The 16,023-nt window shown below is 39.6% G+C and overlaps 1 protein-coding gene across 2 annotated transcripts in view; it reads right to left on the minus strand.

Moving 5' to 3' along the window:
• The window catches only part of RABEP1 (rabaptin, RAB GTPase binding effector protein 1), a 47,162-nt gene that overhangs the window by 16,516 nt on the left and 14,623 nt on the right, over positions 1-16,023 (minus strand). For both annotated transcript variants that reach the window (XM_021551010.3, XM_021551009.3), the window contains exons 2-7: positions 12,323-12,451; positions 10,232-10,435; positions 8,901-9,061; positions 3,217-3,330; positions 1,694-1,829; positions 886-1,064 (exon numbers count right to left, since the gene is read on the minus strand). In XM_021551010.3, coding sequence (XP_021406685.1) covers positions 886-1,064; positions 1,694-1,829; positions 3,217-3,330; positions 8,901-9,061; positions 10,232-10,435; positions 12,323-12,451 — 923 coding nt within the window. The remainder of the gene's footprint in view (positions 1-885; positions 1,065-1,693; positions 1,830-3,216; positions 3,331-8,900; positions 9,062-10,231; positions 10,436-12,322; positions 12,452-16,023) is intronic.

Consider the following 16,023-nt stretch of genomic DNA (forward strand, 5'->3'; position numbering starts at 1 on the left):
AGTCATGACATCAGCTTTCATGATAAACTAAGCTACAAAGAAGACACTGAAAAGGATTACTTTCGTTAAAACCCAGTGGTTTTCACATAAATATTCCTTTAGTTAATAAATATAATGTTCATTTCACAAGGCACCCAAGCTGACTAAAGTGAGAACTTTGCACGTTTAGTGGCTGATTCATGCTCTAGCATGATTTTATTCAAAAAGCATATTACCTAGTTTAAAATTCTAATTATAAGGATTAGCAAGTAACAAAACTAGCTGGTACATTGGCTATTGTATAGACTATAAATATATAACATATCTAAAAAAGACCCATTAATAAAAGACCCATTAATGGCCATTATACAAGCATGAACATTAAAAAAAAAGTCAAACAGAAAGTGCCTTGATCACTAAATGATGGAATATAAGGAATCAAGAAAAATCCCTAATAGATCACTAAGTCATAAGTATGTACAATCACTTGTGTAAGTTAATCTAAAATGAAAGTCTTAATTTATGTCTAGGACATGTACTGGAAGGCTGAAAAAACCTAGAAAGAAGTGAAACTTGCTGACATCCTTAACCCAGACGTTTTGCATCACAGATGACTATTTCTTCCTCCAAGACTAATTTCTGGATATTCTTAAATTTTTATTTAACTATTGGCAACCTTACAGTTCCTATATAGACCACTATTAAAATACTTGTCCAAATGGGGTCTGTTTTAACTGCCAGCTGTCATTCAGAGGGGAGATTTCAGTTAAAACTGTCAGTTCTCATTTTCTGAGCTATTACCACACTTGCACCCCCCACATGTGATTTCCACACCTGTTACACCATAGTAAACCTACAGTATTACAAAAAAAAAATAAAAGCAAAAAGAGGAAAGCAGCAGGTAACCTGATCCTTTTTTTTCAGCTCTTCCACCTGCCGGAGCTGCTCTGAGGTGAGCACAATTTCCATCCTCTGCATGTCCCTCATCAGCAGCCTCTGGGACTCCAGGAACTGGTCATTGGCTTTCTGCCATGTGTGTTTCAGCTGGTTGTGCTGCTGCCTCTCTTGCTCGAGCAGATGGCAAACTATGCAAGCAGAGAAAAATATTCTTCTGAACCAGAAGGGTTTAAATATCTTTTCCAAAGATAAGCATTTTCAGGAATAAAAGTAATTATTCGTCTAATCAAGAACAGTCAGGCTTTGTTCAACAACTATTTAGGTTAATAATGTCTTATTTCAAATACCATTTTCTTAATTTCCAAACTTGGCTTGTGATTCAGGATATATTACTGACAGTTCAAGATTTCCCAGTGAGAAGAGTACAGGGACATTTCCAAACTCACTCCAGCACTCAGCACTGCCACACTCAGGGAGCCAGGTCTATACATTATGGAAATAATGCTCATAATTATGCACAAATACAATACACACCTAAAATCACTTCAGCAAGAATGAAGCTTGCAATGCTTAAAGAGCTTAGCAGACATTCAACAAGTCTTGAGGGAATGAATGACTGTTGTTTTTCTGATATAAGGGAACTACATATTAAATTCTTCTGCAAACGCTTTATGTCCTTTCATATTTAAAAGTCCTGCTTCCCTCTCCCAATTTCTTTTAATCAAGATCAAGTAAGAAATTATAAAAGAATTCACAGCTCCACTGGGTTTTGCATCCTCAGTGGAAGAGAGTCAAAGGACTATTGTTAGGTAGGTACCTTCATGCAGCTCCTTCCTCAACTTCTCTGCATCTTCTTGCAGGACTGATTTTTGTGTGTTGAGAACAGCCACGTACATCTCTAAGTCTGTCCTACATGACTTCTCAGCTTCTAGATAATGGTTCAGTTCTTTAACCTGAATAAATGGAAAGAAATAACCAGCTCAGTGGGAGAACACTCTCAGACATTTCCTTCTTGTCAGAAGTCATAGTGCTGCCTGTTCAGGTAATGTACAGGTGCTGAAGGACCAGTTTATTTGCAGAGATCACAAATATTCAACTACCAGTGTGTAAGCAGTGCTTTTATTTACTTGTGAATGAGTTACTCATTAAAATTCTAAGTCAAACCTATCAGTGCATCACAGTTATAGCAGCTGGACCACAGCAGCAGCAGCACTGAGCACACAGATGGTAAAAAGAGAAGTATCTCAGGAAAGCAGACAGTGAAGTGACCACTTCACTGTGAAGTAATCAGCGCTGATAGCCAGGATCTAATTTGCTGATAAATGCTGATAAGCCAAGAACTCCTTAGTTCAAAACAGAGTAATCACAGTAGTCAGAAAAAAATGACTGAGGCAAACTTGAAGTAAGCCTAAGAAGAGAGAAAACTTGGGGACAGACAAGAAAAGAAAACTTTCCAACTCATGAAAGATTGCTGCAAAAAGGAAGAAAATCTATCAACAAAAAGCAATTATATCAAGAAATACTGAAGAAATATATTTGGGTTTTCTTGGGTTTTTTTTTTGGTTGTTTGTTTGCTTGGTTTTTTTTAATAGCAAAGCTAACAAAGAACTGAAATGAGTGTCCTGCAGAATCTCCAGTCAGAACCTTTTAAGACAGGGTTACATAAACATCTGTCAGACATGATGCTTGGAGAAATGGATTCCATCTTGGAACAAATTGAAAGATTTCTTTATGGCACTATTCAGTTTTATGGTTTGCTGAGTCAGAAATCACAGGAGGTTTTATCTTAGAGAAAACCAAAGCCTTCAGGCAATTCCTAACTGGCTGCAGAGAGCTGCTGCTCATCTTCCTCAGCACAGCACAAGACACACTGACGCCGAGCCAGGGCTCAGGACAGCCTTGGGCTGTGACTGCCACTGATGGTGGGGACAGCTTTGCTGCCCCAGGACACCAAACCTTCCATCTGCTGCCCTTTAAGCCTTTCAAATGGGAAAGTCTGACTTCGTGGCTCCAAGTGTGCCAATAACCCAGAGGCCAGGTGGCTGGGAGAAGCGCAAAGCAGATATTTTTCTAGAGCTTTTTCTATTATTAGTAGACCTGGAGCTGTGCAATTTATTCTAAACTCAGATCCCACACACACAGTACAACTCTCAAAACAAAAAGATGCAAAAATGCATGTAGGCCAAACATGATATTTGAGCTACAGGAGACAAGAAGGGCATGAAGAGTTTTCCTGTTGTTCCCAATACACCTTTTTCTCTCTTATGAAATTTGACTTGTCTGCATCAAACTAGCACACTGCAAGATATACATCAGGATCCAGTTAGAGTTCCACCTCACCTCTGATGCTGCTTTTATTTTTTCTTCAGCTTCTGCCAGTTTCTCCTTTAGGGCTGCAATCTCTTTCTCCATGGGCATCACAACCGAGCGCAGCTTCTCGGCATCTTCCTGAGCCTGAAGTTAAGACAATAAATTGCAATGCATCATCAGAATTTTCACACCAGTTCCCATTACTGGAGACATTTGGAGAAAATCTCTACATCAACAAAAAAAGCTGACCAAACTTCCACTTTCAATGCTCATCTTACTGCTATTTCTTTAGTTCAGCAGCCATCTCTGTGACAATGGGCTGATATTACTCCATTCACAGAAGGCAACTAAATTTTAATCTGTGTATGGGTTAAGCCACAAATATCTGATTTAAAAGAGAATTTTAGCAAATCTATCCCTCATGATGCCTGTGAGAAAATGTATGCATCAAGCATTTAAAATAATGTACACTTTTCCTTTATTGAAGGCCCTAACTGTCCCACAACCTGCTGCCACATAGTACATATGAAAAAACCCAAAAGATGTGCATGATGAGGTACTGGTCATGCAGTTACTTATAAAAAAGTTAAAAGCAAATGGAGCTCCACAGTAATGCTTAGTGTAGCTCAGTTTTATTTCAGAAGATCATTTTTCAACTTTACATTACTACTGATGCAGCATCAGGTTTTGGTGTTACTGTACTGAATATTTCAAGCTATATATAGACAATTTATCCCATTATTTCCTTCAAAAAGTACTTCTGAGAAGATCAAAGAGCAGCAGAATTAGAGGATTATTTCAAGGAAAGGGGGAAAAAGGGAAAGACAGGTAAAAATAGCAAGAATTAAAATGAGAAATAGCATTCAGGGTTCAAAACTAGAACTGCACATTAATGTTTGGCCCTGACATCCCTATTTCTTAAATGCTCTGCCTTTCCTTCAGGAATGCACTACAGACTTTCCAAGTGAAAGGAGCAGCTCCCACAGACTCCCCAAGAGGCAGCAGAACACTCAAATACTCTCCAAGGCACAGAGAATTCCAGCACTCTAATTTGGGCTGGCTTTGTGCATGAGGCTCAGAAAGCTCAGTTGTTCTCTGTCTTCTACTGCAAGAACTCAGCAGGGGAGGGAGGGCAGGGAACTGTGCCCCAAAGCTGGAGTTTCAAAAGATGACACCTTTCATAACCTCATCAGCAAAGACAGAAAGTAAATGATAACACTTATGTCTGGTTTTGAAACTAGACTAAAATGCAGGTTTTAGAGGTTACTCATTTGACTTTGAGTTTCTGGTGAGCTTATTGACAACTATACTCTGAAAAAGACTTCTAGGAAGAGAAATAGAAATATTTTTAAACATTGAACTTTTCTAACTTAAAATTAATAGACAAAATAAAATGTTATTGCAATACCTGTCAATTATATAAGCACTACAATTTTAAAGCTTTACAGAAAAATCTGAACATGACACTAAAATAAATTTCTTTACATTTCATTTATTTCTGCCACATTTTGTCACTGCTGGAGTACCAATAAAAGCTGTGAGGAAAGCAAGGGATGTCACTTGGCAATGAATCCAATACCAGGGACATGTGACTGTCATACACACCCAGACCCTGGTGCTTGCAGCCAGCAACTCAACAGTCACATTTTTCAAACAAATGGGAGCAGGAGTTCCACTTCAGGCATTGCTTTATATTTCATTTATCATATCAGTTCTATTCATTTAATAGAATGAATAGAACATTCTTTTCTAATTATTCAGGATAATTGCAGCAATATTTCACTGCCAGCCTCGTTTCACATGGCTCACCACAGAATACAGTGCAATAAAATGTGCCTGTGTTGGAACCAATCAGCTCAGAGAAACAGTCAAAAAGTCCTCTGAAAGCAAAACCAGACTGTGAACAACTGGAAAGACAAAACTGTATCCCAATCCACATACAGAAAAATTACTCCAGCTTTTACTGCTTGGTAAACAGAACTGAAGTTTGACATTGTGGTTGCACCATATTGTAAGGATCCCCATTAAAGGCCAGTGTGATCTTGAGCTAAACACTCCCAACAGCCTCTCTCTGCTAACAAAAGGAGTGCTGGGCCCTCGTCTACTTTTGGACATAAAGCAGAATTACTGAGACTCCAAAATCTATGTTAAAGCTCAAATCAATCTTTTAATAAAATTAGAATATCTGTTGTGTTGAAAAATGCTACTTAAAGATACTGTCACACGTGGCAAGAGGTGCCACAGCACCAAATTTCCTGTGCTAAGAGGTGCTATTCAGACACTTCCAGAGGTGTGATCCTTAAAACGTTTATATCCTTTTAACATTTTCGTAAACTTGACTTGGTTGTCAACAGCCACAGTTTTACACATGATCAGCTCATCTTTACTCATTCCTTAACCAAGAACCAGCACCCAAACCACTTCTGCCCCAGCCAAACCTGCTTTCCCCAGCATGGGGGCTGCAGAACACACTGAGGGAACTGCAGCCCACAGCAGGAAAATGACTCCATGGAGAGATAATGTTAAAAATGAGTCCAAGTCATTTTCAGAGGAACAAACATCTGACTGGAGAAATCTCAAGTAACATTATATCTGAGCTTGTTCCTTAAAAATGAGACAAGTGAAAAACACACAGACACAATTTGAAGATTTTTCTTTAAAGCAGGACTAAATCACTTTAAACTCTTCTAAATTTATCCCACTGTTCTTCACCATTACCAACAAAAATAGCTTACTGTATATCAGATTTTATGACCAACTCTGTCACAGAAATCTGATTACTCTTCCTTTTCAATTTCCCCTCTCCTGATTAATAAGCACAATTCCTTACAGGAACCTTGTACTTTCCTGCTATCTCTGTACACAAAATATCTGCTCTGCAGACTTCTGTTACTCAGAATTTGACACAACTGTGCTAAGAAGAGCATTTATATTCATCACAGCTCCAACAGCAAAACAGATCCTATCCTGAACAGAAAATGAGGTCTAACTTAAAAAAAAAAATAAAGTCAAGTCACATTTTGCCAGTGGCCAAAGTTTGGGCACAACTCATCCACACAACTCATCCAGAGTCAGCTCAGTCATTCCCCAGCAGGGAAATACATGCTGCTGTGGTAGATTGCTTTTAGCTGCCGTGAAAACAAAAACAAAAACAAAAAACAGACCTATCTGCTACTACAACTCAACAGGAAAACAGATTTTTATAAATCACTGGCAGGTTTTCTGAAAGGTTAATCACTAGGTGAGCATGTTAATCATTAGGTCAAGGTATCCACCTTTTCTGAGTTGGGAAGAGAGATTAAGAAGACAAAATTATAAGGTTTTCTTAGAAAAACATTTCTTAGAAATCATTGCTTGTGATACAAAATCACAAATTCTCTACAGAAATTAGCAATTTGTAATCTGAAATGTATTTACATGGTGAATCAAAACAGCTGCTTCCAGACAAGAGCATATGTTCCACCAGACAAGCTCTTTCTGACAGAAGAACATATAAAGATGGACTACAAGCATTGCTGGCTGCAAATACCATTTTGCATGAGGAATTGATTACAAGTCTTCAAATAACACATCCCAAGTGATCAAGAAAGTTCCTCTGTTCACACTGACTGCTGACACATGAATATTCATTATTTTGCTGCCCAAGCAAACCTTTTCACGGCCTTGGGATTTGCTTGTTTGTTTTTAGGTAAAATTGAATGTCCTTTTCCTAATTTTGATCTAATTCTTAGTCTCCTTGAGGAAAAATCTCACAGGTTTAATAATAACAAAGAAGATTAAAACCTCATGCAAAGCAGTTTAAGCAATTATTTCAAGCTGCACTCTGAAAACCAGATTTTCCCCTCCCCCTCCTATTACATAAGATACGTCTTCCTCTGCTTTACAAGCCTAAAAAGCTTTCCAAACTCCTATTACCAGAGATTAGTAAACTGATCACCTTTTCCTTTAGGCATATTTAATTCCCTTTTAAAGGACTATAGTTGAAAATGCTTTTCTTAAAAACAGTAAGTGTCTTACAATTGCAGTGGGATTAGAACAGGCTTTGTCTTAACTCTACCTTTGAAATTACCCATGAAGAGCAGTCCCACAGCAACAATGCCACTGCAACTAGAAATAGCCAGGAATCTCTTCCCAAGTCTCAGAAAGAGAATTCCATTTTGCAACACTAACACTGATTGCTTGCTACAACACAGTAGAAATAGCTAAAATGTTTCTCCACGCTGCATTTCTCCTGCTGACAGCAAGCAGGAACAGGGACATGCAGTGATGTGGCAGATAATCAGATGTTAACCTACTTCTTTATTGAATATAGATTCAGTCATTACTTTAAAATTGTATTAGAATATCTTGAAGACTAAGGTAAGCTTGCTGAGATGAGAAATTAATGAAAATGCAAGTTATTATAATAAGATACACAAAGATTTTTATAAAGTACTGATCTATTATGACAGGTTCAATTTCCTTCCTATCTGAAACATGTCAACCTCAACAAAAAAAAAAATTCAAACTCAAGACAAGGCACCTCAACCTACTTCTGTGAACCTTTCTTAGTGTCAGATCTTTGAACAACTACAACAATATCTGTCCATACTCCAGAATTATTTTTCATCATCTAGAGCCTGTTGTTTTGTGACAGCAAGGTTCTGTACTCCTAGGGAGGCAGCAGAACTGTGATGCACAAACATGGCTTACTTTAAAGAAACAGGAAAGACATCTTAGATATTCTGAGGTTTTAATGGGCACTTTAAGTTTTTAAGAGCTGGAAAAATAAGTAAAAGTAAAGAACTCTAAAGAAAACTTTATAAAACTGTTGGAATCCTGAATGCTGAGAATTTTAAACTTTCTGTGCTTAAAGGCACAGACCCACAAGAGAACACTGCATTTGACCCGAGGTCAGGAACAGGCTTTCAAAATTGATTAATAGCACTGGGATTATGGGTGTGTAGTTAGTTGGAAGTGTGTAATATCACAGGGTGGAAAACTTAAGAGTTTGGGATTTTAGAATATAGAGATAAATATGAAGCAAGATGGAGGTTTTAGGGTGGAAGCAGGTTGTTCTTTATCTTCTTCTTCCTTCTTCTTCATGGGTTTGGGTAATGTTTTGTGATTGGACAGAAAAGTCTGCATTGTGGGCTTTGAGGGATCAGTTATTGGGTTGAAAGGGAAAATAATCTAGGTGTCCCTTCTTAATTGGATAGTTTAGTTTTAAAAGACCTTGTAACAAGAATTAGTTAGCCATTTTGTGCTTTGTTAATGAAAAAGCTGCCGAACTCACAGTAGTGAGACTGTAACATAAATAAGAAATAATAAACACCTAAGCCTGAACATGAAACATCATCTCAAGTGTCTTCAATCCTGACCTCAAGAAATAGATATAAAACTGCAGTCAATCCAGAAAAATCTAAAGGTGGTTTTACTTGAGCTCATTTGACATCATGACAAGTGACTTTACAAGCGTGTCTGTTTTTACAAGCTGAAGGCTAAACTTTACCATCTTCTCAGGTGCAATTCTCTCACTGAATGCACATAATTAGGAACAAAGTCTTTAAGGCTTTAAATGGATTAGGTCATGATGACTTCCATGAACAAAGGCTGGCAGCACCAGGCTGTGTGAGTTGCTGAGGAATCACAGCAAGCATAGGAATGAACCCATCCATGCATGACCCCATGGGCCTATCCTCAAAGAGAAACTGAGGAACTCCATTGCAATGTACCTTTTTCATTTCATTTTCTAGGTTTTCTTCCTCCTGCCCTTCGGAGAGTCGCCTCCTCAACTCCGCAATTTCCCGCTCCATGTTCTCTCGGTACTGGCTCCACTGAGCTCGCTCCTGCTCCATCCTGTGGTGATACTGCAGCTCATAGTCACGAACAGTCTCTAGAAAACAGCATTTTCAAAACTTATTTTCAATCTAAGTTAAAGAACAGAGCTTTAGGAACTCCTTCCCCAACCACTCAATGATTTACTATAATTAATGAAAACTAGGACAACTCTCCCTTCCCTTGGACTCCTGCCCCAAAACCCAAATATGTAAGAAGTGAAATTAAATTTCAATTAGTACCATCAACAGAACAGAAAGAAACTACCCCAAAAACTGTGCAACTCCTAATTTCAAGGAAACGTACATGACTAATATCCTATTTAGCAGCACATTTTGTACCCCCAAGTACACCATCTAAACAAATTACTAAAACCTTAAAAAGGTACTCCAAAATTCGAACTTCTCACATAGCTTCCATTGCAACAGGATTCATACTACCCCTCTCAGCTCGGGAGCTGCCTGTTTACACTGGCACAGCTGAGCCTTAATCTAGGTTCATGTATCTGTGCAGATCATAAATAAACAGACATTTGTGTACTCAATATACATGAAGGTTTGTCTGTTCTGGGTGAAAAGCACAATGAGGTGATGGAAAAACTGCCCACAGCTGACAGGCACTAGGTTCAGGATGGTGTGATCCTGTATGTGAACCTTTAAGAAAACAGACTATTTGTGGCAATAGTCTGTTCCCAGTTCATATCCTTTTGTTCATTCCCTTTGTCTCAGAAATGTCAACAGCTGTGCAATGTGCAAATGTAACAAGGAATAGATCAAAACACCCGGGGCTGAGAGAGCAGCATGTGCAGTCACTACTCTGGGGGAAGGCCCATGTGAGTACTGGAGGGACACTTGACTGTGTGAGAGCAGAACTGTGTTCACACAGAAGGAAAAAAGAGAATCATGCTGGCAGCTTAAAGCTGTTTGCAGACTTGTCAAATTACAGGCATAATACTTATCTTCATGGAAGGATGAAGTATCACATTCACAGTCCCTCAAAAATGCTTTGCATATACATGAGGTTCCCATGGCCATGAATTCTAAATTCTGTCCTCAAGCTGACAATAAAAATCCATCAAGCTCCTTTTCACAACCTTGGGAACTACACTTCATTCAGCCCTTCTGCAGCTTTCCCAAGCTATAACAATTATCCATATTCTGAGGAAGACCAGGCACAAATCTTTGAGGACATCAGGGTGACTGATCTCAGCAGCTTGCCTGGTTGTTACCTTTCATGATGGCCTGGAGGGAAGCCACTTCTTCTTGCCACTGCCTCTTGACCTCATCGATGGCCTCCTGCTTGGTGGTCTCTGACACTGTGGCAATGGCCTTGATGTTCTCCATTTCAGCGTGGGCCTCCATCAGCTGGGTCCGCAGCTGGCCCAGGTCATCCTGGGCTGCCTGCAGCACTGCATTTTGTCTTTTCAGGTCCTCTGAAAACAGGATTGTATACATTTAGCTAGATTAATAAGCTCAACCTGAAGTGTAGCCCCAGTTGCTATGGCAAAGAACTGAAGGGAGTGAAGGAAGCACTGGTATTAAAACATCCACCTGGAACGACTGAACACATGTTGGCAGGTCTCTTCAGGGAATCCTATTTCTTGACTTTGCTTGCCTTTGTCTTTTATTAAAGGAGCATCTTATGGTACAGACACTAGATATAACTAGGACCAATATACCTGATGAAAGTGAATTGTGCTTTTCATCAGTTCTTGTTATTTAACTAATTCTGGTAATGAATTTGGAAAAGGCACAAACAGACTGGAGAACAGTTTCCCCCCACCATTTCTGGGACCAATTTGGTTCTTAATTTGGATGGAACACTTCATATTGCTTGAACAGAAACACTGTGACCACTTTGGAGAGCACACACGAGAAAAATATGCAGCCTAATTTACTCTTTACCACAGACTTTGGTAAAACTGAGCTTCTACAAAGAAAAGGGATACATTCAATGTAACACCCACTACTTCTCTAATTGTTGGAACTATAAACAGAAATTAAACTAACTTCATCTTATCCTCCCGAGTTCTCAGCTAATCTGAAATAGACAGTTCTGAAGACATGTATTATATAATTAATTCCAAAAGCACTAACACAAAATATGTGTTTTATGCCCACATAGCCTGCTTCTATGGCAATCACTTTTAGCAGAAACATCTGGCCAGCACACAACCAACACCAAGCCATCTCCATGTACTTCCCCCAGGACCAGAAAGCTGAATCAATCGTGGTGCTCCCACCCCGATAAAGAATATAGAACCCAGAGCCAATCAAATACTTAAAAGGACATTAATCCTTGTGTTAAAAAACCAAGACTCTGTAGCATTAATATTCTTAGTTTACAAATGACAGTATTAAAGATGGGTCCCAACAGTTCCAATGGACATTTAGAAGAGGATCTTGGACACAGGGAGGTGGAAAAACTTTTGGAGGAAGGGTAAACAAAAAGAAAAGTAATTGCTTGTATATTGTTCTCTGGTGTCCTTTCACTTCAGTAGCTGTGAAAGTTGGGGTGTTTTTTCTTCCCCTACCACAATGTATTTTGTATTTTTTGACTGTACCAAAATGGGAACATTATTGCTGATCTCATCAGTAGTGTCTTGTATCTTAAATTTCCTTTCATCCAGCCTTAGAAACACAAGAATATAGACTTGCTGTATGATCCAATTTTCATTATGCCTGTTGTATTTCTGCTCTCATAAGCTTATACAGCAGCTGCAATCTTAATGCATTATGTTTTGGCTCTGCTTTCATATGTTAAAGACAGGAAAATCACCAGAATTAGATAAATCAATCTGGCTCTCAGAACAGCTACCTCTACTCTCTGATCCTTCATCATGATAGTTGAGCTCATATGATTTAAATTTTCCTATAAATTGTGTTATTGAAATAGATGCCCTTGGCTGGTATTAAAACTTTTATAACATTTGCCTGCTTACAGCTTACCTCAGATGGAAATTTAAGACAAATAAATGCTACATTAAAAAAAAGGCAACAGAATGGAAACAGCACAGCATCCAGGCTATACTTTCCATTTACCAGATCAGCTCCTGCTCAGAGAGCACACCCTGAATTCAGGAAATTTGTATTAAAACTCAGTGATGGTGTTTCTGCATGGACATCAAGTTGCTTTGGCTCCTATCCATGAGGCAAATCTTTAAATTCAATTTTAAAGTTCATTCTAGGATGCTCAATAGTCACCTATTGAATCTCTTACATTCTTATTATAACTGTTTAAAAGACTATGCTTCATACTCAAATTATTTCAAAATGAAGTTCAATAACCTTTAGAATAATTCAGAGAACTGAGGACTTACCTTCCTTAGCCAGGTATAGCTCCTTAAATTTTGCTCTCTTTTGATTAAATTCTTGCTCAAGTTGCTGCTTTGTGCGCAGAAATTCTGCATTGACCTTTTCCAATTCTGCTACCCGTTGTAGAAGAGCATCTAAAAATAAAGCAGCAGATAAGGTACGTCACTAACAGTTATCCAGACATCCCATTCTGCAAGGCTGAGGTTTGGGGCCTACTCTTTTTAAAATATCTTTACTCATTAGCTCTGCTGTTGCCCTATGATAATGAGGAAAACTAGCCAGTCCTGTAAGGAACAAAGGAAGGTAGGCTTTCTTAAGACTGTAACACCAAATTCTGATTAAACATCTCTAGGGAACTAGAGGGAATGTGGCAGAGAGTTCTGCAGAAAACAATCTTCCAAAGAAAACCACAATTTGGTACATACAATGAAGGAAGAAATAGAAATAATTCTGGTGATGTTTTTTTCCCCTGGGAAGTGTGTAAGGGCTGAGCAATAAAGCACCAAGTGCTCAGAGGCTGAGGTCAAAGAAAGCAAAGTGACAACAGCTTAGCTAACAGCTATGAAAGAGCAAAGCACAGGAAGGAAACCCTGTGAGCTGAAAATTAGGTGCCATTATGAATCCAGTCTTCAGTTCTGCATGTTAACCAAAAGATGAACCAGATTACATCTGAAGACGTTTGCTAGACGATGACCACGATCTACAGAATTAACTGATTTTATGATCAAACTCTCCTCATTTCCAGCAGGTAAAAATCCTCACTGTTTTCCAGAATTTATCACATTAGCCCTTCATCTGGTGGTAAATGAAATAAGGAAGAGTAGGAAATCTACAAAGATGGTTATAACATGCTTATGATTGGAAAAAAAAAACCCATATAATACCATTTTATGATGGTATATAAAGACCCCATACAACCACCAACCTATCTGAATGTGCAATATCAACTTCTTTGCACCTCAAGTCCTGCTGTAGGTGGCAGTTTCAACTTGCACGCCTCAGAATTCAAATATGAAATAGAAAGAAGACTGATGAACCAGAACAAAACACATCTCCCTGCTGCAATGCTCTGGGGAAAACAATGAGACTCTACATGAGTCTCTGTGTGTTCTGCAAAAGCGTTTTGTGGGCATGTTCCAACTCTGCCGCGCAAAGTGAATCACTTCAGTTACAGCCTCTATACAGCACAGACTAGATACACAAAATATTGATCCATCAGAGGTGTCTGTGTATCCCATCCAACACTTCCCACTACAATCAAGTACTGAAAACACAATCCAAAGGCTACACAACTTCAGCATCAAACATTCAGACTCACAAAGAGCTGGAAGCAGTTCTACAGCTTGCAGTGGTAAAACACTGGATGGGCAATGCCATTGAGATGGGGCCAGTTATTTTTGGTACCAGATGATGCAGACTAAGAGCAGACACCAAAAAAAAAAAAAGATCTTCTAAGAGCACAAATATGTTTTACTGATTGCTGGTTATAAGAGCTTATGGTGCTACAAAATAGAGCACCTAATCTCTTCAGCTCTGTACTGAATGAAGGATAAATATAGATATAGGACTGATGAAATTTTAAAGTCGCTTTTTTAAAAAAATCCTAATTTTGTTGGGGTTTTTTTATCACCTTAAATACAAACACATAGTTTTTTCTGGCCAGCAGAGAGGGGGGATAGTTCCTTATGTGAGAGATCCTTACGTGGATAGTTCAAAGGCAACTGCACAGGAGTGTTCTCCAGAAAATGAAAGGAATCTGCAGCAAAGACACGCTGAGAGCAAAGTTTCAAGAGAGTTCAGAGAGTGTCTGGATCAAAACCAGGGATGAAACAGCACATGTGGAACCAAGTCTGGGTAGGAAAAATGCTTCCCAAGGTTATAGGGTTGCCTTTGATCTCTTGCTGAAGTCTTGCAAAGGGAAAGGGTTTGCTTGTGTTTCCACTCCCCACAGTCCTGTGCAGAGCCCGCAGCCACCGTGGCACCTCCTGCTCCACCCCAGAACAGCTGTGCTGGCCCTAAGGAGCTGGGCTTGAGCTCAGCTTCAGCTCCTCAAGGGAAACTCCTGGAGGCACTAGAGCCTAAGGGAACTGTGTGCCAGGGCCAGCCAGGCAGCTCTGCATCCACAGGTACCACCCTGCAGCCTCAGCACACATTCCAAATGAACAAGGAAGAATTTGGACATCATTCACCTTGCACATACTCTTTTGAAGAACAGACAAATAAACTGTTTCATTCTACAGCAGGTAATTCTGAAAGTTAAATCAACTGTAGACTCAGCTCTCCTGCCCTCAAAGATGACTCGAGCATTCCTTGTTTACTTAATTCCCTTTCCATCTTCCTTCAGCAGAGAGACAGCAGCAGCTGTGCTGCTGCTCCCATCAGAGAGTGCAAAGCAACCAAGCTGTACTTCTGAAGGTGCGAGTTGCTTCTGCTGAGGTTGGAAGGGCAAGAGGACACCCCAAGTGCAGAATGTTCAAGTGCTTTCAGCTGGAGAAACAACAGACTCATCCTTTTGAAATCCTCCTGCCCAAACAGAAAGAGGGAGGGCAGAGTCACCAAGAAGGAAATGAAATTTAAATATTTACATTTTTACAGTATTCCTCCCTCTCTGCAGCCTGGCAGTTAGGTCTAAAAAGTAATAAATAAATAACTAAATTATCAACCCCCTCCACAACAAAGCTCTGGCAGCTGTCAGGGCCAGCTGCATGCATTCAAAAAAACAAGCAGTTTAAGATCTCAACTGCAGGTCATCCATCACTGCAACTGTGCATTAACATTGTTCTTTCAATTCTATACTAAGTGTAAAGTGGTTTTACCACCTGTGGTACATATACAGCTCAGGACAGACTTCAGCACATCCCCCCTGCAGTAAGACAAGGCACAAACTTGAGGACAACAGGCTTTATAGGTCGACATCAACCCCCTCAAATGCACCTGCATAACAAGCAAAAGCAAAACAAAGTTTATTTTCTGAGATGCCCTAACAACTACCACCTTTCTGCTAAGTGATTAAGTTTACAAAGAAATTATTTTCTTCCTCAGAGGTACAATTTGTACAAAAGCCATACAGACGCTTCCCAAAATGCAAGTGTGATTCCAAGCCCAGACTGCCAGGCACAGGTACCCTCAGGCTCCATAGCACAAATTAAAGTCCACCTGGAAATGCACTGGAGTCAATGGCAGGAAATGGGCTCATCCATAGATTTCCAATTAGGCCTTTGTCATTTATCACTTAATTTTAACTCTGAATTTAGGTCCAACTCACCCCAGGCCTGTAACAGAGCTGAAAAAAGAAAACTTAGTTGCTACCACAGGCTATCAACTCCAAGCCAGCCCCAAAAGCAAAGCCATCCACTTGCAGTCAGTATGCCCGGGCTGCCAGCTAGCAATGTTTAACCAGGGATGAGGCAGAGCAAACACAGCCCTGGAGACGGGCAGCGCTGCTGGAGCCGTGCCCGGCTGCAACCGGAGCCGGGGTCACCCACGGCACCGGCACCGGCACGGAACGCTCTGTATTTCCTCACTGAGCACCGGGAAGACCTAATTCCCTATTTAGGGCCCTAAGTCATCAACAAACAAACAAAGACCCTAAAGAAACCCCAAAAGCCCTATCAATTTCTTAACTTTGGAAATAGCACTTAGAAAATTTTAAATTAAATGATATACCAAACTAAAAAAATCCTAACAAGAAATCCTTTTGGACAAC

This window comes from Lonchura striata, chromosome 20 (assembly GCF_046129695.1).
Source record: "Lonchura striata isolate bLonStr1 chromosome 20, bLonStr1.mat, whole genome shotgun sequence".
In the NCBI taxonomy this organism is placed as follows: Eukaryota; Metazoa; Chordata; class Aves; order Passeriformes; family Estrildidae; genus Lonchura; species Lonchura striata.